At 39.7% G+C, this 27,991-nt stretch overlaps 1 protein-coding gene across 1 annotated transcript; it reads left to right on the forward strand.

Moving 5' to 3' along the window:
• Positions 1-6,386: 6,386 nt before the first annotated feature.
• Slc35a1 (solute carrier family 35 member A1) lies at positions 6,387-27,773 on the forward strand. Its single transcript, XM_048420541.3, has 8 exons — positions 6,387-6,571; positions 10,784-10,961; positions 17,542-17,701; positions 17,986-18,138; positions 21,086-21,152; positions 23,197-23,373; positions 23,741-23,875; positions 26,781-27,773. The coding sequence occupies exons 1-8, from the start codon at positions 6,556-6,558 to the stop codon at positions 26,903-26,905; spliced, it is 1,011 nt and encodes a 336-aa protein (XP_048276498.1). The 5' UTR covers positions 6,387-6,555; the 3' UTR covers positions 26,906-27,773.
• The last annotated feature ends 218 nt before the right edge of the window (positions 27,774-27,991 follow it).

Consider the following 27,991-nt stretch of genomic DNA (forward strand, 5'->3'; position numbering starts at 1 on the left):
TGCTGTCCATTTGTTTGTTTTGTCTTTTAGAAAAAATTTAGCAGCATTGAGAATGAAATTGTAATGCCAGCTTTATTAACAGTGTAAATGATTTATCACCAGAATAGAGGCTACCTATAAAATCCTACAAAATGTTAAACATGAACATTCGCTCTGAAACACAACACTTTCTGTCATTAGCTATTCAAGGTTGACATTCTATATAATGAGCTTTGCGATCTGGAACAATTACTTCCAACATCCACATTATGCCTTTTAAAACCTGGAGATTTGATATTTATACCTAAATTTCAGGCTCGTTTAGGGAAAAAAAAAATCAGAATATCTGGTAACACTGACTGGCATTCCAGCTTGGTCCTTTCAAGTTGTCTGTTGTCTAACCAAAGCCTGAAGCATAGAGCCCTTCCACTTCAGACACCCCCTCAGCCATATTTGGCTCATAAACAGTTGTGTTTGGGTTTCTGTGGATTACTACACTTTAGGGGTATAGTTGTATTACTCTTATACTTCTAATGCCAGCTAATGGCTAAGAAAGTTCCCAAGTGAGAGGAACTAGCAGAAGGACTAGGGGAAGGAGGATCATTTACATACATTTATATTTATTTTCATCTGCACAGGTGATTTTCTCCTTTTCTTTTTGGATGGGAGGCTATGGTTCAGTTGGTAGAACATTTGTCTATCACGCACACGGCCATGGGTTCAGTTCTCAATGCTGTATAAACTGTATACTGTGGGTGGCACACAGATGTCATCTTAACATTTGGATGATGGTGGCAGGAAGGTCACAAATTCAAAGTTGTCATTGGACATATAGCAAACATGTGGCCAACATACAATATGAGAGCCTGTCTCAGAAAAAAAAAAAAAAAGCCTTGTTCTTTGCTGATCTCTCTGATTTGCATTTTCCTTGTGCTCCTAGCCAGGGGGCAGTATGTGACACTCTCCAACCATGCCCCCTTGGGCTTGACTGAGCCCATTTCACTGTTCCCTTGAACCAGGTTTCTTGTACGACCCACGGAGGTGAGATCCCTGCCGTGTTGCCTCTGAAGGTCTCTTGTACGACCCACGGAGGTGAGATCCCTGCCGTGTTGCCTCTGAAGGTCTCTTGTACGACCCACGGAGGTGAGATCCCTGCCGTGTTGCCTCTGAAGGTCAAAAGCCAACACTTCTACTTTCTTTTGGACAAAGCTAGACACCCCAACACCCAGTTCTTTGACAATCCTTGGTATCTACCAGAGCTTGTGAAAAGACAACATGGGTCCCTTCCTTCTCTCAGATAAGGATGCAAACGCTAGGGATGGGGTGACAGCCAGAGCAATGATGGAACCTAGGAGCCAGCCAGTCTTCCAAGGGAAAGACAACAGCAAGAACGTGCTGACGGAGTTTGTTTTCTGTCTAGGTTAAATATTATTTACAGCATGAATAGATCTTGAAATCCATTTTCCACAGGTGCGATAAAAAAGTGAACTTTAAACATACCTTGTCATGATTTTTATGCCTGAAGTTTTAAAATGATGTTAGTGACAGGCTGGCTGTTAAGTAAGACAAGGCATGGATGACAGGGTGAGGTTGGGTCATCACAGAACTTATTAAACTTTAAGGATTCAGGATTGTGAATTTTGGTGTTTTTTTTTTCAGTTAGCCCTCATCCACATTCATAAACATAAGCCATCATTATCTTAGAACTGGAGTTATCTTAGAACTGAGGTTAGAATGGACTAATGAATAAAAATAGCAAGTAACTTGAAAAGTCAAACTTTTAGTATCAAAGACTCACTTGAGTCTGGGAAGGGGGAGAGGGCCCAGCATTTAAGAGCTAGTTCTGTTTTTTCAAATGACCTGAGTTTGTTTCCCAGGAGTGGAGGTCAGAGGACAACTTTTGTGGAGTTGGTTATTGCCTTCTCTTTTTATGTGGGTTCTGGGGTTCAAATTCAGGCTGCCAGGTTTGTGTAGCAAGTGCCTTTACCACTGAGCCATTTTTACCAACCTTTGCACAGATACTCTTTCTTGTCAACTCTATACTATCAACACTGCAATATTTAACAAGTTATTCTACACCTACCATATTGGAACTTAATAAACCCTTAAACTTTTAGCCATATATCTACACTTTTTTCCCCTTTAAGTTCACACTTTTATTTCCAATCTGAATAGAAACTATTTAATTCTTCTGTACTATAGTGCTATAATATCCACTATATTGTGGGTATACTGAGCCTCCCTTTGTAGACTTCACAATGTCCCATGCTTAAACAGAAATAGAAATAAGCAGATCAAAGGAAAATACCGCAGTTCTATTCGATTTGGTGACGTCATGGATATTTAGGGTTTGCTAACAAGAATATGAGCCAGGAGTTACTCACAAGGAACAGGAGCAAACTCAGAAGCAACTGTATCACGTCACTGGGAAGCCCAGCATCACTATGAAAGCTGCAACCCTGGAGCTCTTTGCCCAGTTTGCAGGCAGCTTTGGAGGCAGAGGTGGGCAGATCTCTGTGACCTCCAGGACAGGCGCCAAAGCTCGAGAAACCTCCACAGTCTGAGCATTTCTTCTCCCTGCCATTGGGCTGGTCAAAGTCTCCTACCCAAGCCTGTTGTTTACCCCTTTTTATATGGCTGGGCAGGGATCCTGGAGACTATTTCCCTTTTCTGTTCTCACAGATGTGTGACCTTTTGTTTACCCCTTGAGTCTCATGAAAGCAAGCTCTCCCTATCCACAATGTTTCAATTCAAAGGAAACTGCTCTACAACATTCTCTACCTACAGTCCTGCTCTCAGTTTACTGAAAATTTGTGACTGTCATGTGTAAACTTATCCTTCCTTAACAGTCCGTAAACATGCCTTTCATTTGCTTCTAGAGATATCTCATGGTCCCTGTGGACCCTCATGTTTTCTCATTAGCATGGGACAATAAACTAGACATGTTATGTTGTATAACAAGTATTTTTCTGTCCTGCTATCCAGCTCCCAAATGACGCAGACATTTATTATTAATTATGAAAGCTTAGCCTTTAGCTTAGGCTTATTTTTAAACTAGCTCTTGTAACTTAAATTGACCTATATTTTTATTAATCTACATTCTATCACGTTACTTTTACCTCTATCCCATTTTCTGAGCTCCACTTTTGAACCTCCCCTTTCTTTTCCGTCCCAGAGTCCTCTCTGTCTCTGAAAGTCTCAGCTATACCTCTTGCCTAGCTATTGGCCATTTCTTTCTTTATTAAACCAATCAGAAGGTGCCTTTGTAAAGATAGATCTTCATAGTGTACAAAAAGATTATTCCACAATAATACTGTGGTTTTACAAGCCTGCCCCTAAGGTCTTGGTTTAATTGAGTTAGGACAGGGATATTAGGTTCATGTAGATGGAATAGAATACCTTTTGGGCAATGAATAAGATAAGATTCGTGCTGGGTAGTGGTGGCGCACCCTTTAATCCCAGAACTCCAGGAGGCAGAGGCAGGAGGTCATCCTGGTCTACAGACTGAGTTCCGGGACAGCTAGTGCTACACAGAGAAACCCTGTCTTGAAAAACAAAACAAAACAAAAAGGTATGATTCAGTAGTATGATTTATGAGTCAAAAATACAACAAAAAGGCCTATTCAATAGTATTTTTATCCACTATCTTGCGGTCATTGTACATGCAAGCGTGTCTGTATATGTGTATGTGTGTGTGTGTATGTGTATACACATGCATAATACTGTTCAGCTTGAGTCATGGTCCCTTTAAGTAATGTTGATTAGGACAGGAAACAAAAACAAACACATGTTCAAGATTCATTTGGAACTTTTTGTTGTTGAAAATAAAAATTCTTCACAAAGCTCACACAGAATTTAAAAAGGTGAAGACTTACAAGGCCTATAATTGGACAAATTGAATATCAACAGAATAGCTAGCTAATAATGAAGTACATTATTTTCTGCCCTAATTGCATCTCTTGGTCTGGAGAGAGGCTAAAAGGATATAGGTTAGGGAAGGGTATGTCATCCTTTGTGCTGGTGAAGACTCCGGTGCTGCTGCTTTGGGGTCATCCACACTTCAGGGAGCAAGCTGTCATTTAAATTCCGCTTGAAGCTCTCCATGGCCCAGGGTTGCTCTTGCTCTGCAAGCTCCAAATCCATTGGCATCTCTACTTGAAGCTCTATCTCCTTAGACCACAGAGACTCCAGGTTTAGATGGGGCTGGCTTCTGTGATACAGCCCACAAACACTGCCAGGGGATGAGCAAACCTGACCTCATTTTTGTCTTCCAGCACCATTGATTGATGTCTAATATCCAATTGTTGTGGAATAGAATATTTGTTTAATCCCGTAAAGATGTGTATTTTTTTTTGTGTTGCGGAACAATTGTTTAACTATGTAAAGGTGTGTTGCAATTGTTTATGCTGCTTTTGCTTAACTATGTAAAGGTGTGTTGCTTTTGTTTATTCTTCATTTGTTTAACGATGTAAAGATGTGTTCCTGTTTTATCTTGCATGCCTAAGGCACCTGATTGGTCTAATAAAAAGATGAATGGCCAATAACTAGGCAGAAGATGGCTAGATGGGGCTGGTGTGCAGAGAGAAAATGGGAGCCAGCCACCCAGCTAGTCAGGGTTCGGTCATCCAGACACAGAAGCAGCAGGAAAGCAGGATGGATAGTACATAGATGAGGCAAATGAGTCTGGGTGCGGGGGGGGGGGGGGGGATTAGCTAAAAACAAGCCTAAGCTCTATTTCATGATTCGGGGACTGGCAGTCCAAGAAAGCCTGCTATACCCAATGCCTTGAGGATCTTTGTCATGGATGCTTCAGGTGAGAAGACAGTAGTAGCCTCTTTTGACTCTGGTTATATTTTCCTTCTTTCTACACCTTTCTGGTCATACATACATAGGCCTTTTCTGAGATTTCAGTAGGTATAGTGAAAAAAAAACACTGAAAAATAAGAATCTAAATTATAATTAAAAATCAGCAAATCTGTTTCGGTTATTCAGACCATTTAGGACGTGCAGAAGAGAACCCTGGAGACGGAACTGTGAAGCTAAGTGGTGAGCACAGTCCACCTTTAGACTTCTGAAACGGAATTTGAAAGGAATGGTAGTGCTTATTGAAGACACACCAAAACCAAAGCAAGTTTGTTTAGAATTTAACGTAGATCAGTCTGCCTTGCTTCATGTCTTTGAGCCACAGCATATAGTAATGCGGTCTTAATAAAGAAATTTACCTCTTAAAAATAATATTAAGGTCACAGTGACACTCACCAGTGGGGAGACAGAAACTACACAAAGCAGTAGTTGTAAAACAAGAAGTATATAATATTCTTTAAAATATAGTTTTGAGGGTTTTTTTTATTTAACTGTGTGCTCAAATAGATGTAGAGTAAGGAACTGAATAATTCTACCAGTATAAACTCTACCAATCACAGGAAAAGGTGATTAGCATCAGGGAGCATGCATGCAGCCAAGTAAAGGCCTAATACTATTCCAAAAATGAGATAAATGAAATGTCAAACTCTATAGTCAATGCTGGGGCTAAGAATGTAGCTTAGTTCTATTTTTTTTAAAACCTAGCATATGAGTCCTAACTCCTTAAAAAAAAATCTTTCTGGCAGCACCTACATCATATCAATATATAATAAGGAATAAGGTTTTCCAGTCATGTTAAGAGGCTGGCTACACACACACACACACACACACACACACACAATGTTCAGTACCTATAGAATGGTTTATAGCATGTACTCCACAATTCTCCAAAGAGGATTTTTGGGAAAAATTTGCTGCCAAAGCTGGAAGCTATTGGGTATTTCAGAATTCCATATCCCTGTTACTGTAAGGACTGATGCTATTTCTGTAGTTTTTAATACCAGTACCCATATTTTTCTGTGTGCTTGATACACTGTTTCGCTGCGTGTCCCAGACTGACCCTGGAACGCAGATTTCTCCTGTCTAGGCCTCTCAAAAGCTGGGATTACGGGCATGTGCCACCAACCCCACATCAAAACACGTTTAAACACAAGTCATTTCACCACGGGAGTATTTTCAAGGAATTAACATCCTCTAATCACAGTAACCATTATAGTGATTGAAGTGCCTGTTAATACATCTAATATTTCTGAGGTCCTTTTGTTGTCGAAGATCATGTCAGGCTAGACCGGGACAGTAAGGATGAGGAAGGTATATAAATGCACACAATTTATCTAAGCGGTAACAAATGGGAGGTCGTAATGGAGGTGAAAGCTACATAAGTTCGAGTTCTCAGAGCTTCTCTAACGGTTTGCACACAAATCAATAACCAAGAGCATTTCAAAATCCTTTTCATGGCCCTAATTCCCTTTGGATGTCCAGCAACCCCCAGCAGGAAGCGCTCAGCCAGCTTGACTCCGCCCCTCAGCCGACCGGAAGCCGCGCTTTCCAGAACCCCGCTAGGGCCGAGTGTCCCAGGCTTGTCGCTCCGCACCCCGCGCGCTTTCCGCCGCAGCCAGCGGTTCCTCCTGGCGCGGCCGGGGCGGCGAGCTCTCTAGGCCGGCGCGTCTCTATGGCTGCAGGGGCGTTAGTTCCGCAGGCTGGCTCGGCACCATGGCTCAGGCGAAAGGTGAGGCCGGGCTGCAAGGAGAGGCGTAGGGGACGGCGACCGGGGCGTTGCGAGACGGGCGGGCTCGGGGGGCCGCGCCCTCCCGGCTGGTAACGGCCCCAGCTACACCCGCAGCCCGGCGGAGCGTGCGGCCCCGGCTGCATCCGTACCCCAGGTGCACCCTCTCCCCGGAGGAGCGAGCGGTTCCGGATGCACCCGCACCCCGGCGGGTAGCGAGCCCGGCGGAGTGGGCCAGGTCCCTTACTGGAGCGAGGCTGCGGTTCCGATCACTGGGTTTGAGGGGGCGCGCGCTGTGCACCCCTCAATGGCGGGCCGACACGCCGTGCTGTGGTGACTGCTGTTACAAGTTTTACATAAGCTGAACCCAGGGCTGAGTTTCTGTTCTGTAGCACTGTGGCCAGGACAGGTCAAAAGGCGGTGATTTGTTTGTTTTGTTTTTAAAGCAGGGATCCATGCTACAGGGTCTCTTTCTGTAGCCCAGGTTGACTTCAAACTCGGGGAGATCGTCCTGCCTCAGCTTCCCAATTGTTGGGATTAATGGTGTGAACCACCATACCTGGCATATCGCTATTTTCTTCGTCTTCGTTTCCCCAAAGAGCACTTGGCTTTAAATCTAAATAAATGTTGGACGAGTATTTAAAGAATATCCTTTTGCGTGGACGTGACATTATTTATCTTGTGAGGGGAATTAATATTTAACATCAGGCGCCAGATATGTTTTCTGTGGTATCTTTGCTTCTCTTGTGGATTATCCCATTTCAGGTAAGGCCTTTAGGAACCCAGGAAGGGAGTGATGGAAAAAGCCGTTCTCATTACAGTAGAAGGGGCTAGATAATAGGGCGGATGACAAGACAGACGGATAGTTCATTATAGAGGGCAAATCAATACCTAAGGGGTTGTTAACAGTTTACAAATTTAGACTTATTGCCAGTACATACTTCATTACATTTGGTTGCGATGCGCGTTTTATCCTAATGAAATAGTTTCTATACCTCCCTAGAGTAATCTCAAAGATTATTTACCAGCTACTTTCTGAAATGTCCAAGCTTTCAGGTATGAGAAATAATAGTCCCCATAAAATGTAATTGGAAAACAAAAGTTTAACTCCAGACTGGCTTTTGGGGATATTTCCCAGTCAGAAACAAAGACTGTAGGGCTAATGGGTTTTTCCACAAGAGAGGAACGGTAGGTGAGCTGTGGGTTAGTTTCTAGCTAATGGCTTGGCATGATTTGAAATCTTAGGAAAGTTTAAAGTTACTTACATACCATGGATTTTTTTTTATTGCTCTGAAAGCATTGAAATTTGTAATAAAGGAAATTTCATCCCGAAAAAATTGGAAATGAAGAAGAAATGTTTTGATTTAATGGTAAACTGAAATATCAGCAAAAGTCATGGTTAAGAAAACACTGAAATATGCTTCTAAAGTGGTATTATATACCAAATTCATGTATTTTTATAGTATCTAAATTTATACTTTTCTACTTTGACTATTAATTATTTTCAAAAATTACGTTGGCAGATATTGGCATCATATGGGTGTTTTTAAAAACCTATGATAATGGTTCATGCCTATTTATCCCATCACGTAGGAGGCAGAGGCATGCAGACTTCCATGAGTTTGAGGCTAGTGTGTTCTTTCTACACGGCAAGTTCCAAGCCAACCTGAGATTCATAGACAGACCCTGTCTCAAGGTGGGGGGGGGGGATACAATAGTATGTTTTTTTGAGTAAATGCTATGTTTAATCTTTAAACATTCACTAGTTTTTTTGGAACCAGAAATCCATATCATACCTATATTTGAACTTATACTCCACAGTTACGAGAATATTGATAATTCGGGACATGGACGGGCAGTCTTTCTGTACAGAGCTGTTAGTCTCTGCCATAGCTGCTGAACCCTGCAAGTGCAGTACAAATGTAGCCAGGATATTTGGGTAGGTGAGCATAGCTGTCTTCCAATACCACTTCATTTATGGACACTGAGATTTGAATGGATTGTAATTTCCATGTGTCTTGAGATGGGACTTAACATTTTTCTATTCACTTGAAGTTATAAAGCCGTTCTGCGTGATCTTATACAAATAAGGGATTGTGTAGTTTGCTTTCTCTCGTACTGATTGTTTAGATGTTATTGCTGCCAATTTTTGGAGTCATAAACTCATAAAGTTTTAGAACAATAGAAGTATTATAGTGGCTTCCTTCACTTCCCTTTACATAAGCATTGCTTATCTGGCTTGCTGGATCTTTTAGAAAGGAAAAATAAATAGTTATGACATTTCTTTCATATTGCTTCTTTGGTATAATTTTAAGAATTTGCCTACAATTTACAGATTAATCTTTAATTCACCAAGGAGGAAATACTTATCTGAAGACACTGCTTTCTTAAGTTTTAATAACCATATTTTAAAGTATCTGTTTGAAACACCTACTTTACGCTGGCGGTGGTGGCGCATGCCTTTAATCGAGGCACTCAGAAGGCACAGACATGTGGATTTCATTGAGTTCCAGGCCAGCCTGGTCTACAAAGCAAGTTCCAGGATAGCCAGGACTGGTACACAGAGAAATCCTGTTTCAACTCCCCCCTCCCCAAAACCCCACCTATTCTATTTACCTATGATTAGGTATAATTACCTATGATTAGGTATAATCACCTATGACTAGGTATTAATTACCTAGATTATGATTCCAAAGAGGAAACAAAAGCACATATGACAGTTGAAAAATAGCACGCAGAAGTCACTCGATGTCCTTATGGTTTACTGGGGTTGGCAAAGTAGAACCCATCTTAATAAGCTTTCTTATTATGTATGACCCATGAGCTAAGAACAGTGTTTCCAGGTGGACACTTGGAGTTGATTTGATGGCAAAACTTTGAGTACCAAGTAAATGAAATGTTACCCCCACATAATTCCAGTCTCATGAGTAGATCTCAATGATAAGGATTAGATTCATTTATCACTAATAAAAATCAGTTGTGGGAATTGATTTTCTCATATAAATCTTATATGATACCCTAAATTTTGTCATGAGAAGAAAGCAGAAATGGTTGAAGCCTTGGGTGGTAGCAGTAGCAAGCAGGAAGCATGGGGCAGGTTTGAAGGGAGGACTGGATGCACCAGCGACTGAATTTACCAAAGGTGTTGGACTGTCCTTGGCACCCGAGTGAAGGCTGCTATATCCTGCATCTCAAGTTTCATAGAGGTTTCTCTAAGTACTCTGTGTTAACTCGTTACTTTCAGGTCATGCAGCGAGATGAGGCATTAGATTTAATTCGTTCTTGACTTTGAGGTAGTTCGATATAAATCTCGTGTGTGTGTGTGTGTGTGTGTGATAGAGAGAGAGAGAGAAGGGGGCAGGTTTTAAGATATAGTCCAGGCTGACTATGAAGCCACATGTGTGTGTATTAGATTGTTCCAGACCAGTACTTTTCTACTAGGGACATTTTTTGCCCTCCCAGGATGTACAGGATCACGGATGATCCTGGTGTCAACCTCATGGGTGCAAGGACTGCACACACACGCCACTGCAGTGATGTTAAGTTGCACTTTTGTTACACAGTTAGCCCTTTGCTTTCTGCCATCTTCAGGAGCATATTTAGGTTCTAGCAGGGGGAGCTTAGCTAGGCTTTATAGCCGTGATGAGGAGTGACCCTCTTCCCCTGGAAGGCTTGCCCATTTGACTGAGGTAGTGTGAGAATGTTAGGAGAACGTCCTTGAGGTGGTGAGAAAGGAAGGCGAGAACATCCCTCTAGCCACACAGCCAAGTCCCCCCTGTTGTCAGTGGGATGACAGGTGTAGCCAGGGAGGCCTCAGGTCTGTTCTCTGCTGTCTTGAGATTTAGAATGTATTGTAATCGCTCCGATGCTTTGCTTTCACAGGTTTGTAATCATAAAGATAATTACATATTTTATAACAAACTTAACTAAGGTTGGTATGTCACATAAGTGTACAGTTGGGGACACTATCTGTATCCAATATCTGTATCCAATATGGAGTTTTAAAGTCAGAGGTGTTTGTGTTTATGTAATTGGTTTGAAACTGAATTTTAGATGTCATTATTTAGAAAAATATTTGGTGTTAGAAATTGGCAAGCATTATGGACTAACTAGTCTGTTATCGTCATATATATATATATATATATATATATATATATACACACACACACACACACACACACACTAAATAATATTTTTATTGCACATATTTTCCAGAAAATGTCAGTTTACTCTTCAAGCTCTACTGCTTGGCAGTGATGACTCTGGTGGCTGCAGCCTACACTGTGGCGTTACGGTACACAAGGACAACAGCTCAGGAGCTCTACTTTTCAACCACAGCCGTGTGCATCACAGAGGTTATAAAGCTACTGATAAGTGTTGGACTTTTGGCTAAGTAAGTAAAACTCCTTCTAGAGTGTTCAATTATTTTTTTTTCTCCAAGTTAAGGTATTGAAAATTCAGGTCACATCTTCATGTATTAGGTTGATCTGAAGCAGTACTTTTCTCCTAGGGACAGGTTTTGGCCCCCAGGGCGTACAGTTTTGCATGTGTATCATAATAGGTATGAACTGGTACGTGGGCGATAGAGGCCAGGAATTCTTCTACATATCATGCAGTGCCTACAGCAGCCCTTTAAAGCAAAGGGCTGTCAAGCCCCAATGTTGGGAATGTTGAAACTGAGGAATTCCTGTACAAAGCAGGGCAGGAGTTGCCCAAATGCAGATTTTTCTTTTTTTTTTTTTTGGCTGTAACAAACTATATTGCTCATATAATCTAAAATATATGCTATTTGACCTTTATGGAAAAATTTTTTGATCTGTTTTCAGAGGAATATAATGATAATCATAAACATTTATAGGTGTTTCCTGTGTTAAGTGCCAGGCACTGTGCTAGGTGCTTTTTAATAATTTCATGTCATTTAAAAAAATTTGACATATTGGTATGTTATATCAATCAGCATATGAAGTGCCTCAAGATCACACTGCTGATGTCATGACACTGGAGGCTGCAGGGGCCGAGGGTAGACATGCAGGGGCCGAGGGTAGACATGCAGGGGCCGAGGGTAGACATGCAGGGGCCGAGGGTAGACATGCAGGGCAGGGTATGCATGGGATCGGGATGCATGATATGAAAGACACAAAGAGTAAATAAAAAGGAAGTTAAAAAAATTGTCCAAGGGTAAACAGGATGTTAAAAAACATGGTTTGGGCCGAGCATGGTGGTATGCTCTTTTATTCCCAGCACTTGGGAGACAGAAGCAAGTTGGTCTTGTGATGTCCAGAATAGCTTGGTTTGTATCTAGAGTTCTGGGCTAGCCAGGGCTACACAATGAGACTCTGCCTCAACAAACAAACAAACAACAACAAAAGCACAAAACTCAAAACCAAACCATGGGTGGTGGGGACTGGGAATGGAGGGTTGTCTCAGTGGTTAAGTGTACTTGCTCCTTTTCCTGGGGACCCAAGTTCAGTTCCCAGCACCTATGTTGTAGAGCTCACACCCTCCTGAACCCAGCTGATTTGCATTTGACGCCCTCTTCTGGGATCTGTAGGCACACACACATACGTGTTATTCACACATATATATGCATGCAGACATAAAAATAACCTTAGGGGAGCTGGAGAGATGGCTGCTCTTGCACAGGACCCTGACTGAATTCCTAGCACTCACATGGCAACTTGGCTGTCAGTGCAACTCTAGTTTATGGTCTCTGTGGCACCAAGCACACGTGAGATGCACAGACATCATATAAGCAAGCGCTGATACACATAAAAAAGAATCTGAAAAAGAAGCACAGGTGGATAACAGGCGGATAACAGTCAGGAAACATTTGTTACTTGGAAACTTTATGAAATGATTATTTAAACAGAAAGGCAGCAAAGCTGATTCACAGTTTGAATTTATATTTGTTTGAAAGTCCATTGCTATAATGTTAAAATAATCTTCCAGATGTAAAAAAGAAATTATTGTGAGATGAGGGGAGGGAAGAACTGGGATTGATATGTGAAATTAAAAAATAAAAAAGTTGTTTTTCTTGGTGCTCAAAGTAGAAACAGTATTTTATCATTGGAGAAAGACTTTTTTTTCAGGATAATTATGTAGAAGACTTCTATTAGAAAGATAAAGGTCTGGAACTACTATTTAGAATGAGAAAGTAGAAAGAAAAGCTCATTCCTGTCTGCTCTTTATGATGATGTACTGTAGAGTGGATCAATACAAAACCTTATTTATGTGTTTCTGTTTAAAATCACTACTTAGTTCTATAGTTTAGGTCCTAACTGATCACTAAAAACCTGTTATTTGGCTCATTAAAGGCCTCATCCCCAACTTGGTTCTTGTGCAGGCTTGGAGGGCTTTAGTACATTGGGGCATGCCCTCGAAGGTAACTGCAGGACCGCAGTCTGCTTTTCTCTTTTACTTTGTCGCCACAAGGTGAACAGTTGTTGGGTACTATGTTGCTAGTGTAATGAGCTGCCTAGCCCAGAGCAATGGGGTTAACTGAAACCTCCAAAACATTGATCAAAATAAACCCTCACTTGATCAAAATAAACCCTCACTTGTAAAAGTTAATGAGGGTTTGTTACAGTTAACGAGAGTTAACACATTTAGTTTGTTACTGATTAACTGACATTGAACTTAGTTAACTGTGACTCTTGTGTGAATGAAGCTTATTTCCTACATGTATTTTCTTCTTGTTGCATTGTGGCTGACAGAGGCTTAGAACAGTGTTTACTTTAGCACTGCACTTGGGGGCCATTTGAACAGTAGCATCACCAACAATCAGCATGAAGATGGGAAAAAATGTAGCACTAAATAGATTATAGTCTGCAAGTGGCTTACTTTGTACTTTTCTTGTCCTGACTCTGAGTTTACAGTTTTTTGTTTGTTTGTTTGTTTGTTTTTCAAGACAGGGTTTCTCTGTGGCTTTGGAGCCTGTCCTGGAACTAGCTCTTGTAGACCAGGCTGGCCTAAAACTCACAGAGATCTGCCTGCCTCTGCCTCCCGAGTGCTGGGATTAAAGGCGTGCACCACCACCACTTGGCTTTAAAAAGATTTTCTAGTACCAAAGTTACTGAAGTTCAGTAATCTATATGCAGTTTTTTTGTGTTAAGTGTTAGATCCTGTAATGAATAATGTGTTAGGGTAATTGCATTCTCTTTTCCAGCTCTGAAATAGAATTTTTTTATACATCTTTATACATTTGAAGTAATGATTTCAGTTTTTACTTTGTTTAGTATTTCTTCGTTCTTACTGATTCTATTCATAGTTTTTCAGAGTCTTTGGAATATGAAATTATACTGACTAAACCATAAATTAGAATGTCAGGAAGAAAGAATATTGAATATGTGGAAGAATATATGAATGGGTACTTTGACAAAGCTTATGTGGTCTAATTAGTTAATTTTTAATATGCAAGAAATTGCTGGGCACTGAGTATGGAATACAGTAACTGTATTAACTTAAGTTTTTGTACTGAAATGTTTTATTATCATTTTTCATACATAAATTTCTTAATGTGCACACAAATCTCTCTCCAAAGTGCATTGTAGTCCACTATTTAGACTTATGATACATGCCAGTCACTATTAATGGACATTTGGTTTGTTTCCAGGTTTTTTCTATTACATAAAAAGACACAGTGGTTATCTTTGTCCATAGACTGTTGTGTGCCTGTGTGATTATATCAGATACTTTTTTGTTTCTATTGTTGTTTGAGGTGCTGGGATTGAATCCAGAATTTTACATATGCTAGGCAGGTACTTTACCTCAGATCAGTTTGAAATGAAAAAGTCAATCAGGAGATAGTGTTTTGGGGGAAGAGGGACAGGCCAGTGGTGACAGGACAGAAGCTTGCTATATAGATACGGAGATTTGTTTGGATAACTGGAGTTCCTAGCATTTAACAATTCTTTAAAATATAAAGTACTTTTAAAGATTGTTTTGTTTGCTCATGAAACTGATTTAGTAGTTCCACAGGAAAATCGCTTATTAGCTATATGCTCTCCTAATCCCTCTGAAATCCATTAACACTGATGGTACAATTTAAATCTGTCACTGGTAGAGTAAGGAAAAGGAGGTGAAGACACCTCCATACTGCTTTAGAAGAGAATTGGCTTTTTCATTGTTTGCTCTTCCCCACGGCCCACGGATGGCATGGCCAAGCAGGATGTGTAAATGTTAATGTACTTAGGCCTTGGATGTCTTCCAGTAGTTCAAATACACCACACATCTTTAAGCCACTTATCTACAATCAGATCACAAAGGAGTCTTTTACTGTTTTAGGGTGTTATCTCCATAAGTGGTAGATTTTCTAGCCTTATTCATTTATCCTGTTTGATGGACATTTTCTCTACTCTTAGTACCCCAGCTGTAATGTTCAGAGACTTAGGGAAGAAATTAAAAATCATACACTCATGTATTTTCTCATATAACATGTCTTAATTTTCAGTATACTAAACTTTGCAGATAAGATATTTGTAAACAAAGTTGAAATGTTTATCACAAGTAGCTTCAGTGTTGTGTTTGTACAGTGCCTTGGCAACCCAATCAAGGATTTTCCTTTCTGATTGTTCTTGCTAAAGGAGGCCTACTTTGGCTCAGAAAGAAAGATTTGGTTTCATCATGAATTTTCTTGTTTTTCTGTTGGGTTTTGAGGCAAGGTTTCACTCTGTAGTCAAGGCCATCCTAGAAGTAGTTTAGCTACCAATTCTGTTCTGTGGATATCTGAAAAAAAATGTCACTGATAGAGTTGAATCAGCCTGTTAACACTAAGAGTTGACAGTAAATGGGGATTAGAAAAGGATAATAACCATTATGCTGTAGCCTGTGAAGGATCAGCACGGAGCACAACAGATACAGGAGAGGGTAGGAGGCTGGTGATGCTGGACAAACAGTACTGTTCCGTAGTTTCTCCAGGGAGCCATTCTAAAGACGAGGCAGTGTGTGCAAGTGCATTTAGAAGAACACTCTAACAGTGAATACATGGTAGAGCCTATACATGTAGGAATTAGACCTGTACTGTCATATGATGTGGACTAGTGGTAATTATGAAAAACCATGAAACTATTATGTTTTCTGACATATAATCTTTTAAGAAGGTTCTTTGGTGTCTTAGTTTCTTTTCCTGTTGTTGTGACAAAAATGCCCTAAGAAATACAAGAGACAAAGGGTTTATTAGCTTACAATTACAGGTTACAAGCCTCCAGGCAGGGAAGTCACAGTGGCAGTGGTTAGAGGCAGCTGATCACATTCTGTCTACACTGAAGAGAGTGTGGAATACAGACGCATGCTAGTGACAGTCCTCCTCTGAGGGAATGGTGATACTGCAATAGGTAGGCCTTCCCTCTTCACACACAAACCCATAGGTCACCTTAATCCAGAAAAATCTCTCATTGAGATCCCTTCCAAAATGATTCTAGATTGTGTCAAATTGACAATTCAAGCTAATCACCACACTTGAATTTGACCTCTTAGCAGTTATTTTAACTTCATAATGGAGGAGAAAATAATTGAAATATTGTTCTTTATACTCTGGTTAATGTTAGTCAAGTATATAGTATATTTTAGACATTTATTAGGAAGCAACCAAGGACTTGGAGATGTTCAGATAGCTTGGAAAATTACGCATGTGTGTATTTTGACTTTTTCCCTAATAGTATTTGTAGCCCCCAGCCCAGACTGTGCACAGAACTTTTCGGCATAGAATTTAACATTGTAGTATGGAGACTTGTGAACTTGGTAATAGATCTGTAACTGGGAAAGAAGTTTTGTGCTTCTGTGGTCTAGACCAAATTTCCTCTCTTAAGTAGAACATTTTCTTGAGGGCTAGAATGTTCTACAATGAATGAATAGGAATAATCAATTTGATACAATGTACCAAAATTTTGTTGCCTTCCCCAGATCTTTAATTGTTCCTGTAGCATTAAAATGTGAAAATAATCACAAGTGTTGATTCTAATGCTAATAAAAAATACAGGTTCATTGTGATTATTGTAAATATGAGGATGATCCTTTAAGGGTCCTCTCAGTTACATCTAGGGCAATTTTGATAAAGTTTGTTTTGAGGACTACTGATGCTTATTATAAAATATTGTTTTATTTTTATATTTAGGAAGCAAATGAGGTGTTTTTCTGTAGGGGAAGTATAAGCTACATTAGCCTTGGTTAACCTAGCCTTTGGTTAATGTGGCTTTTTTGTATATTACAGATATAGTTTACTTTTATTGAAGTTAATCAGTTTATCAGATTTTCTATAGAACTATAGATATATTTTAAAAGTATGTTTATATAAAGATTTATTACCTATAATAATCAGCACTGAGTAAATTTATAAATAAGTATATTTATAAATAAAATTTATAAATAATAAATTTATAAGAACCACATGCTTTCAGACCCAAGTTGTATAACCACTATAGCCTTCTCTTGTTTTCATTTAAATGCATAATTTGAAAGACATTTTAGAGCTATGGCTATGCAGTCTGAGCAGTTGTAAAGATGCTGAGGTATACTTGGTACAACAGCCAAAGTGACAGAGCATTAATTTTGTCTCCTGATATCTATTACTAAAAAACTCTTGGAACTTTGGCAAGAGGATTTTGGTGATAATTCTACTTAATTATTATACTTTCTTCTAAGTAGAAAAGTTTTATAGGTCTAATTCTATAAATAAGTCTCGAATTAGTTGGGCAGAGTTCTTAAGAGTCCACTCTAAATTACATCAGGTACTCAACTGGGTATTCTCATTAAAAGAATGCTACAGATGTGGTGTGTGCCTGTAACCCCCGCATTTGGGAGGTGAGGGAAGAGGATCCTAAATTCAAGTCGGCCCCAGAATAAGACCCTGTCTCAAGAACAGAAGGTTGGGGTGTAGCTCAGCATGCACAAGAACTGGCCTCCGTGCCTAGCACTGGCCGGGGAAGTACTGAATTTCCTGCCTCACCACTCTTTGGTCTCCCCTTTTGTTTTCAAAGAGAAACTGGAAGCTTGGAGAGATTTAAGGCGTCTTTAAGCGAAAATGTCCTGGGGAGCCCCAAGGAACTGGTGAAGTTAAGTGTGCCATCACTGGTGTATGCTGTTCAGAACAACATGGCTTTCCTAGCTCTGAGTAATCTGGACGCAGCAGTCTACCAGGTGAGCGGAGTTAATGAAAGATATAAAAAGCTCTGAACTGAGACATGGCGGTGCATACCTTTAATCCTAGCACTCTGTGTCTCTGAGCTCAAGGCCAGCCATGGATATATATTGAGATCTTGTCTCAAAAGAAAACTGGGGTTTGAGGTTGTTGAATTTCTCCAATGGAGATTTTTTTAAAATTAAATCTTTACTACATTCACACATATTTTCTTAATTCTCCTAGTGATAGGAGATATTTCTGTAATAGACTAACATTAGATGAATTTATTATTTGTTTCTAGGTGACCTATCAACTGAAGATTCCCTGTACTGCTTTATGTACCGTTTTAATGTTAAATCGAACACTCAGCAAATTACAATGGATTTCAGTTTTTATGCTGTGTGGTGGGGTCACACTTGTACAATGGAAACCTGCCCAGGCTACAAAAGTCGTGGTAAGAAACAAAATCATGTGCTGTAGGTGAAAAGGAAACTCCTGTCGTCCAGCACCTGACCACTCCATCCAGTCACTGTGATGAATGGAGAGTAACATTACTTTTGATGTAAAATGCACTTTGCTTTATAGGTGGGCTTTCTCCTTAGCATTAGCTACTGAGGATCATAATACTTAGTATGGCGTTACACTTTAAATGAGATGCCCCCACTCCCTGGTAGACCATGTATTTGACTACTGGCTGGTGATGTTTTTAGGGAGGCTTAGGAGATGTGGTCTTGCTGCAGGAAGTGTGCTACTGGGAGCATGCTTTGAGGTTTTAAAAGCCACATACCGTTCGCAATTGAATTCCCTCTGCTGTGGTTGTTGCTTATGGTTTAAGATGTGAACTGTCAGCTGTTCCTGCTGCTATGCTTACTTGCTGCCTTCCCCAGTGTGAAACTGCTTGAGCCCAAAGGAAACCCACTCTTGCATTAATTGCCCTGGTCATGATACTTATCACTGCAACAGAAAAGTAGCTAATACAACTGGCTTTCTCTTTCTAAGAGGAAAGTGTTAAAATATATTAGTGATAGAAAATATTCTTCAGGATATGTCTTTTTAAATGGATAGCAGCACTTAACCTTTCTATTGCTGTGATGAAACACCATGACGGCAGCTTAGGGAAGAAAGAGTTTATTTGGGCTGACAGGTCCAGAGGATGAGTTCATGATGGCGAATGGTGGCAGTCCACGCGTGTGGCCGGAGCACAAGCTGAAGGGCTCACAGCTCGAACCACAGCACAAAACAGCAAACTAGGAACGACACATGGCTTCGAAGCCTTAAGGCCTATTCCAAGTGACATACTCCCAGAGCAAGGCTACATCTTCTAAATCTATCAGACATCCTCACTGACAGAGGACTAAGGATTCAAACATCTGAGCCTAGTGGGGCAGTCATTCTCATTTAAACCTCCACAAAAAATTAACTCCAGAACAGGTGAGGTAGCTGTCCAAAGACAGCTAATAGCTAAACTGTGCAGGCTTCTTCACGCCATCGCAGTTTCTGGATGGTTTTAAGCTGCTTTTGGAAATGCTGAGTACAGGTTCCCTGTCCAGTTTTCATTCCCCTTCATTTAGTCTCTGGCAGTATGCCCGCTGTCAGCATAGGGATGGCAGTGGAGGACTGTTCTGACATTGATACCACAGTGGTAAAAACAGCCCTTTACGTAACGGTTTCAACACTGACTGTGAGGGATTTTTCAGAGTGCTATAAGCCTCATTATTCTTCCTAACAATGAAAATACGACATTCATAGGATGGACTTGTGACTGTGTGGGGGTAATGTCACATCCCTACTCTTTAGGTGTCCCAATTTAAACTCGTTTATTTCTGTGGTATGGTTTTAGAGACCTTCCTGAGGCCGGTATTTCACTTCCAGACGTATTGTTCTGTCATTGTTCCACAGTATGCCCTAAAACTGGATTCGATGTCCAGATACTACCTGGATTGTATCAGATACAGCTTGCTATTACTCCTTTGCTTTAAACAGAGGTCTGTTAAGTCAGCATATAGTCAGTTTTGGGCGAGTTTATCTTTTTTAATTGGCTATATACAACTGATGTTTTATAAGTACAACTTGTTTTGAATTTCGAGTGTACCTAGCTTATACTAAACCAGTATTTGCATTTAAACTCATCCTGTCAGATGAGAAAGTCTCCCGTGGCGTATCTACCATGTGGACAGGAGTTTTTGCATACATTCATTCCATACCACTTTGGAACAGTGGGTTATTTTTTGGTTAAGAATTAGATTAACTGTACTCTAAGATCCTACACAATGTTGGAGCTCAGACTATTAGGCTTGGATTTCCAAATTTCAGTTTCTTTTTCATTTTGTTGTTATACTGATAATATACCAGGTTCCTGTTTACAAAATACTGAGACTAAAGACTAACTTGAGCAATGGTCAGGAATCACAGAGGGTCATTAAAACCCTTTAGTATCCCAGGAGTAAAATGTGCTCAGTTTTCAGTGACATTTTAGGCTACACTTTATGTCTCAGTCCCAGGCACTGCTGACTTTAGGCTTTCTGCTGTTAAACAAGGAATCTCATCCTTACTATAGTACATACAGTCCTGTGTGCTTTAATTCCAGTGGGTACTGAGGTGGTAGTCATTTCTCAGGATGACAGATGCTGCTCCTAAAAGTTAGTTTAGGGAAGGAACGAAACGAGGGCTGAAACAGTATGTTGGGTATGTATACATACATCTACTGTACATACACACCTGCCCGTCTCCCCTGTACATGAAGCTGCTTAGGGGCCATCCCTGGATGTGTGTTATCACTCATCTGCTTAGCATACAGCAATGATTCTGATAAACAGAACTGTGTAAGTATTTGTAAGAGTTCAATAAAGTATGTAGTGTCAAAAGTGAAAAAGTGAAAAAGGTAGTACTTTATTCAAAACATAAGAAGGGAGTAAGTTATCTTACTTACTGCACCATTTTCAGGACTGACACTTTGGTTTAGGGTAGAAGCAGAAATTAAAATTAGTAAGCAGGTCAAGTACTTGGAAATTGAGGTGTACATGTTATATTGTGCATATTCTCTGTGTATGATTTGAGAGAAATTCTTTCAACTTAAATACTTTGGTTAATTTGAAAATTGTTTTTCATTTTGTTTGCTGCTTTATCATTCTTATTTAATTATGTCTGATATGAAATGTAATTTTAGTAGAAGCATAATGTAGGCCTTCTATGTTTCTTTTTTTTAAAGACAAGGTCTTAATATATACCCCTGGCTGGCCTGGAACTCCTAGAAATCCACCTGCCTCTGCCTCCTGCGTGCTGGGATTAAAGGCATGTATCACCAGGCCTGGCAACATGTATATTTGTAGTTATTTCTTTGGACTGGTGGATTAATTCGGTTGCACTTTCTAAGAGTAACTTTTAAAAACTTACAATTGCAGGTAGAGCAGAACCCATTATTAGGCTTCTGCGCGATAGCCATTGCCGTCCTGTGCTCTGGGTTTGCAGGTAAGTTGTGAAAGCACTGCATTATCATGTGATGCTCTTTCCCTTCCTGCCTTCAACACCGAACTGTAAAAACTGGATCTCATTTCCTTGGTTTATCCTAACAGTTTTATTTCCGTTAAGACTTTAAATTCCTTCTTACGTTGTTTTGTGTCAGCTATTTCCCCACTCTCCCCGTAAATATGTGATTCACTTAACACAGTTGTTCAGACTTCAGAATTGCTGCTAGGAATATTCTTCGGCCATTCTTGACCATCTTAGTTTAGCCAAGGACTAAAAGTTAATGGAAAGGCCTCCGACAATGAAGGGAATTAACCTTCAGGAAGGCCACAATGAGTGCTTCCCATTTCCCCAAAGTATCATTGTTTTCAAACTTGTCTCTGCTGCCATAGGTTACTAGGATAACCAGCTTAGACTGTCTTGTACCTATAATCTCAAGTTCTTCCTTTGCTTCAACAGACTAGGAGCTATGGAATAGAAAGAGGAGGTGGGTGAAATGTACCTTAGCAAACATAATATCAAAGAAGAACAGCCAAAAACATCAAGGAAACAGGAAAGTATGGAGTCATATTAGGGACAATTATTCCTCTCATGAATTAAGAAAAGATAAGAAATATATGAAGCTTAATGTAAGAAATGAAATGTGTTGCAGAAATAGCTCCAACAGGTATGAAACTCAAGAGCTTTTTAATAAAGAATATATTAGTGGTATTTGTATATCTCTTCATTTCTACCTATTTCAAGAGTGACGTGTTTTTTTTTAAAAATAGGAAAACAGGAAAGACAAAGAAATAAAATATTGCTTATAAATGTTTTATAGGAGAAGAAAAAGGTTAAATTTAGGAATATACTTAATTAACCATAGTCATGGTAAACTCTTAAGAATCAACAAATTAGGAACAAAATTTTAATCACCAAAAAATATTCTTTTGATTTTCAGTAATATCTTTGAGCAGTGAAATGCTCATACCCCACATCCTCTGTAGTGTAGCCTCTGCTTAGAGCTGAGGAAGCGGAGGGTGGTTTAGTGCTTGTCTTGTGCGGAAGTAACAGATCACTGCATAGTAATGCCTTTTCCAGACAGAAAGTCTAAGTTGGAAGTTTTAACAGCTATTTTATGTTTGTTGCCATAGTCTGGCTCTTTCCAAAACAGCCTCATCAAAATCAATCTTGTTTTTGCCAGGTACCACCGTAGGACCTGAGAGGTAGAACAGGCAGATTCAAAGTCAGCCTGGTCTACAGTTCCAGGCTAGCCAGGGCCACATGGTGAGATCCTGCCCCCAAAATAAAGATTGATATAAATATTATTTTTAGTTACACCTTTTAGTTGGTAAATAACAGTTCCCAGTGTCTCTGGGTCAACATGTATTCATCTAACTTTAAAACCTGAAATAGTGGTATTTGACTTTTTAGGGACAAAAGTGTTTTTTTTTTACTCCCTTTTCTCTAAGGGAAAAAAACCATTTTTTGAGCCCTACCCACACCCCAGTCCTGGGAAAAATACATCTACACACAAATTTAATACCTAATTAGCAGTCCCCAGGGCATATGATGTTGTCTGCAGAGCTGTTCACTCGGAAAGCTGCAGTTTACTTTAGTTTGGTTGTCACCGGAAAGACACCAACTGGGTGACTCGCTGGCTGCTGCACACAGTAAGACACACTCATCCTCACAGGCATTAAGGGGTAGGAGTAGGATGATTCGCTCTAGTGCTGTAGCTTTAAGATGGTCACAGCCAGCCTTTTATTGGTATTAAGGAGTAGAAAGTTCTTTTATCTAAAGGGAAAACTGTTCTTGATTGTTTAACAACCTTTGGTCAAATGGAGCTTATGAAGTTTCCTCTTAATTATTAATCTATAAGCTTTGTAAAAGCAATGTGGTAATGTTTAATATATCATGTCATAAACTACATAATAAACGTGTACTTAACTAATACTACGATTATTTCTTCCCCAAATTATGCACTTGGGGTGTGTTCTAAACAGAATATCATTAGTTTTAATTCATAATGTCTTTAATACGTCTATGTCCATTTTTTTTTTCCTAGGAGTTTATTTTGAAAAAGTTTTAAAGAGTTCAGACACTTCCCTTTGGGTGAGAAACATTCAGATGTATCTGTCTGGGATCGCTGTGACATTAGTTGGTGCCTACTTGTCAGACGGAGTTGGAATTAAAGAAAAAGGATTTTTCTATGGTTACACGTATTATGTCTGGTTTGTCATCTGTAAGTATCCAGGAATAAAAGGTCTGAGTAGATTCTTTTTGTTTTTTATTTTAGCTCTTAATCAGATAGATGTCTGTCCTAGGCACTTACAGCATTTTGGAATTATTCCTTTGATAAAGTGATGAATACCAGTTCAGAATATATAATTTTGTTTTTATCAACTTGCTATCTCAGAGAAATTTTGCCCTCACAATGAAAAGAATCTAGTGTTCTAATACCTGTGTCTGATTTGGGTAGTCTTACCCATCGGAGACTTGCTTCTGAAGAAAACTGTTCTTGTCCTAGGTAAATGAGTGTGCCATCTCTGGGGATGGAATGTCTTCATGACTGAGCACTAAGATTTTATTATTTCTTTCTGTCTCCTAAGTCCTTGCTAGTGTTGGCGGACTCTACACCTCTGTTGTGGTCAAGTACACAGACAACATCATGAAAGGCTTCTCCGCAGCGGCTGCCATTGTTCTTTCTACCATTGCCTCAGTCATCCTGTTTGGGCTACAGATAAGTAAGTTGTTAACATGGACGAGCCTCTCTCTTCATAGTCTGCCACAATTATTTAGAGCAATCCTAATTTTGCTGCAGTTTATTCTGTGGTTTGCAGCTGTGTGAAGGAGATTATGCAACGCTTCAGTGTCCTAGCTTAAGTCTGGAGTCTGGACAGGTGGTTCTAGGTGATGTTGAAAGGTGATGTTCTAGGTGTTGTTATTAAAAAAAAAAAAGCTACATAGCGCTGAAGGCCTTGTTCCCTTAAATATTACATACAGATGTTTTAGGTGGGCCAGGTTGTACATTTGTTCCTCTATAACTGTGGCTTCTGCATCTGTGGAGTCAATCATGTTAGAAAATATTAGGGAGAAAACTATTTGTCTGAATATGAATATACTTCTTGTCACAATTCCTTAAGAATAAAAATAACTGCCAGGTATGGTGGCACACACCTTTAATCCCAGCACTTCAGAGGCACAGGCAGGAGGACCTCTGTGAGTTGAAGGCCAATCTGGTCTACAGAGTGAGTTCCAGGACAGCCAGGGCTATTACACAGAGAAACCCTGTCTCGAAAAACCAAAACCAAACTAAAACAAGAATATAAATAATTATAGTATTTACATTGTAGTAGATATTATAAGTAGCCTACAAGGACTTGTAGGGAAGGTATTTATGTGTAGGTTATGTGTAAATGCCATGCTGTCTTCATATATGGGACATGAAGATTTTGGTGTCTGAGGGAAGTGCTCGAACCCATCCCCATGGGCCCACAGGGCCTATGGTGCTATGGTCAGGTTCTCAGGGAAACAGCCACAAGCACTGGAGGAAGTGACTCCTTCCAGGAGTAGAGTTAACACATGTAGACCTATTTTGAAGCCTCCTTTCATTTCCTTTTTATTTCATGTCCCCCTGTTCTGGACTTAGGTTTAGAGCAGAGCTGTGGCACCTTTGCTGTGCTAATCCTGCTAGTGTTGTTTTTATTCTTAGCTGTCATATCCAGCTTTTGAATTATTTAAGCAGCAATGATTTAGTGTTTCAGGTGTCTTTTAAGCTATATAGTAATTATTTTCTTTATTGATCAATTATTATACCATAAACTACTAAGGAAAATCTATTAAATGTGTACATTAAGTGAAAGGGGGAAAACTGCCCTGCATTACATTTCATTTTAAAATAAACCCCTCTTAGAAATAAATACAAATAGAAACATTATCAGTGTTGCAGAAAGCCATTTTATAGGATGGTTCAAATCTTATCTATTGTAAGTTTTGGCAGCAGCCTGGGGAAAGAACATAACCATGTCTCACACTTTTCTCTCAAGTGATATCATTGATCACTGGGGTTTGTCAGGTGATTTGCCTAGAACAGTCTTGTACAAGGAAGTTGTCCAAGTTCTACCACAGCATTTCTGATGTTCATTTCTTAGTAAACATTTAATTGTAGTTCTGATCTGGCCTTATATTCAATGTAATCCTGTGACTTTGCTCCTGAGAAAAACCTGGTAACTTTAAAATATTTTTGTCTCAGGAGTCTCTCAGCTAACTATTGAGATATTAAGATATGAACTGTCTTGCCCCTCGAATTCAAAGCTGGTCCTTTACTGTAGATGAACTAAAAGTGAAGCTTGCTGCTATTTCTTTCCATTATCTTTAGGGGGCGGGGCTACCCATGTAGCTCAGGCAGGCCCCTAAAAGACTCAGTACAAAGCTAGCAGTCTTGAACTCCTGAACCTTCTGTCTTGGGATTACAGGCATGTACCAGCATGCCAATTTTTATAGGTATTAATACTGAACCTCTGTGCAATACAGTTAATATGTATAGAATGTGGTTCAGTTTTAAGTATACAGTTCTGACATTAGCATTTATTTATATAATGTCTACATATAAAGCTTATAGAAGGGTTTTATTATTACTATTTTGTTTTTTTCTCTTTGGTGTGTGGGTCCATGTGGACCAGTTGCTCTCCCTATGTTGGGGCAGGCCCACTCACTATTTGGCTAGACTAGCTGACCAGAGGGCTGCAGGGGTGGTCTGTCTGCTCCCACAGTCTCCCCCAGCACCGAGGCTGCGGACGTGCCAGCGTTTGCATGAGTGCTGGTGATTCAGGTTCTCAGGCTTGTGCAACAGGCACCTCAGCCCTTGTACAAGTTTTGTACATCCCAGTTTTCAGGAGTGGCATGAAAAAGAGGCAAGCGTGGCAGGAAACACAACAATCACTTTATCACCTATCCAGAAATTTTCAGTGGTTTTTGAATCTCTGGTTTTTGAAAGCTGAATTTTGTGTAGCTATCTTTTACATTAACCTTTCTGGGATCGTAAGTAAGCCATATCACACCACATTTTTTTTTCTATTCACACACACACATTTATATTACATTTACATATTTCCTCTCACTATGTGTCTTCTAGGGAAACCAACATACCCCTTTGTTGGGGTAGTCTAAGACAGGAGGCTTACTAATGTTTTTGAAAAGTGTGTTATCACTCCTTTGATATTTATCTTTTTCCTCCAAAAAAGATTTTCCTCCATTTCTTTTTTGCTTAGAATAGATAACTTCTCATAAAAAAACATGTGTGTGACCTGGTAGTGCAACCTATAGTTAAAAAGATTTTAGGAGTGGGGAGATGGCTCATTGATAAAGTGCTTGCAGTCCTAGCACCAGGGAGGTGGGGACAGGAATCCCTGGGGTTTGTTGCTATTCGGTCTAACATACTTGGTGGGCTCCAAGCAGATGAGACCTTGCTGAAAAAGAGATGGACAGCATTCCTAAGGATGACGCCCAGGACTGTTCTTTGCCCCTGTATGTATACACATGAACCCTACAGACATGAACATGTATACACATACATAAAAATGCTTCTTAAAGTGCATCATTTTTTGTAGTTTAAAGTAAAAAAATAGTTATTTTTCTTTCTCTTTTCAGCACTTTCCTTTGCAATGGGAGCTCTTCTTGTGTGTGTTTCCATATATCTCTATGGGTTACCCAGACAAGACACTACATCTATTCAGCAAGAAGCAACTGCAAAAGAAAGGATCATTGGTGTGTGATTTGAATCTTGACTGTTCCTGTAACGACTTAACTATTGATAATAAATTAGAGCCTTAAGTCAACCCCAGATGGTAGCTTAAACAGTATCAACGGATTAACTATATGACATAAGAATCAAGAAGAAAACTGAATGAGTGAAGTGCTAAAACAGATTTAATTTGAGTATGTTTGGTGTCAAGCTGTATTACTTCAGAATGAAGGACTTTACTACAGAGAGAGCGAGCATGTGTGTGTATGTGTGTGTATGTGTATGTATGTATGTATGTATGTCGTGTACAGGGAGCATTCAGTTGACATGGTATCAGGACGTACATATGTGTGTGTCTCATGTACACAGAGCAGAGATGACAATACAGGGTCAGAACATCAGGTGAAACTACAGTATTCAGTTGACAAGGTTTAAGACCGACGGTGTCTGAAGGTTCAAGTGCCAAAGCCATTTCTGTACACACTGTTCCTTTGTTCAGGTACCGGAGAGGAGGGTGAACCTTCCTTGTCTAATTCATGGATAGTACTTTGTCCAGGTAGCAGTAAAAAGTCTAGCTTATCAAAGTGAAGGATGAATAAGATAAGACAGTTGAGAACAAAACTCAGTGTGTGAACAGAATCTGCTTCATAGCTCAGACACTGACTTCTGTCTGGGAGCTGCAGTGCTGTGTCTGTGCCAGTCACTGTCTGGTTCATATTTCTTTGCTGTTAGCTGATATACTTTTCAGAAAATTTTCTAAGTCGCTTTTATACTTTCTTTTTTTATAAAGTATGGTTACCTGTTGGGCTCTCAATTTGTGAACTTTCAGTGATTTCAGTGATTTTAAAATATTTCTATAATGTTAATGGGGAAATCCAGCAATAAATTTATTTATATCACTTTTGTGTAGTCACTTTGTTTTATGGATATGATCACTATGATAATGCAAAACCACGGCTTTTTTCTATGTATGAAAATTTAACATAGTATTCTTATAAGCCTTGAGCAAAAAAGAATTTCTAGGGAGGATTACAGAACTGTATTTTTTCAAAGAACTGTATTTTTGAAGACTTAATCCCTGTATATTTTTGCTCAAGACTGAAATACTCAGTGGTCT

This window comes from Myodes glareolus, chromosome 16, assembly GCF_982192425.1.
Source record: "Myodes glareolus chromosome 16, mMyoGla1.1, whole genome shotgun sequence".
Classification (NCBI taxonomy): Eukaryota; Metazoa; Chordata; class Mammalia; order Rodentia; family Cricetidae; genus Myodes; species Myodes glareolus.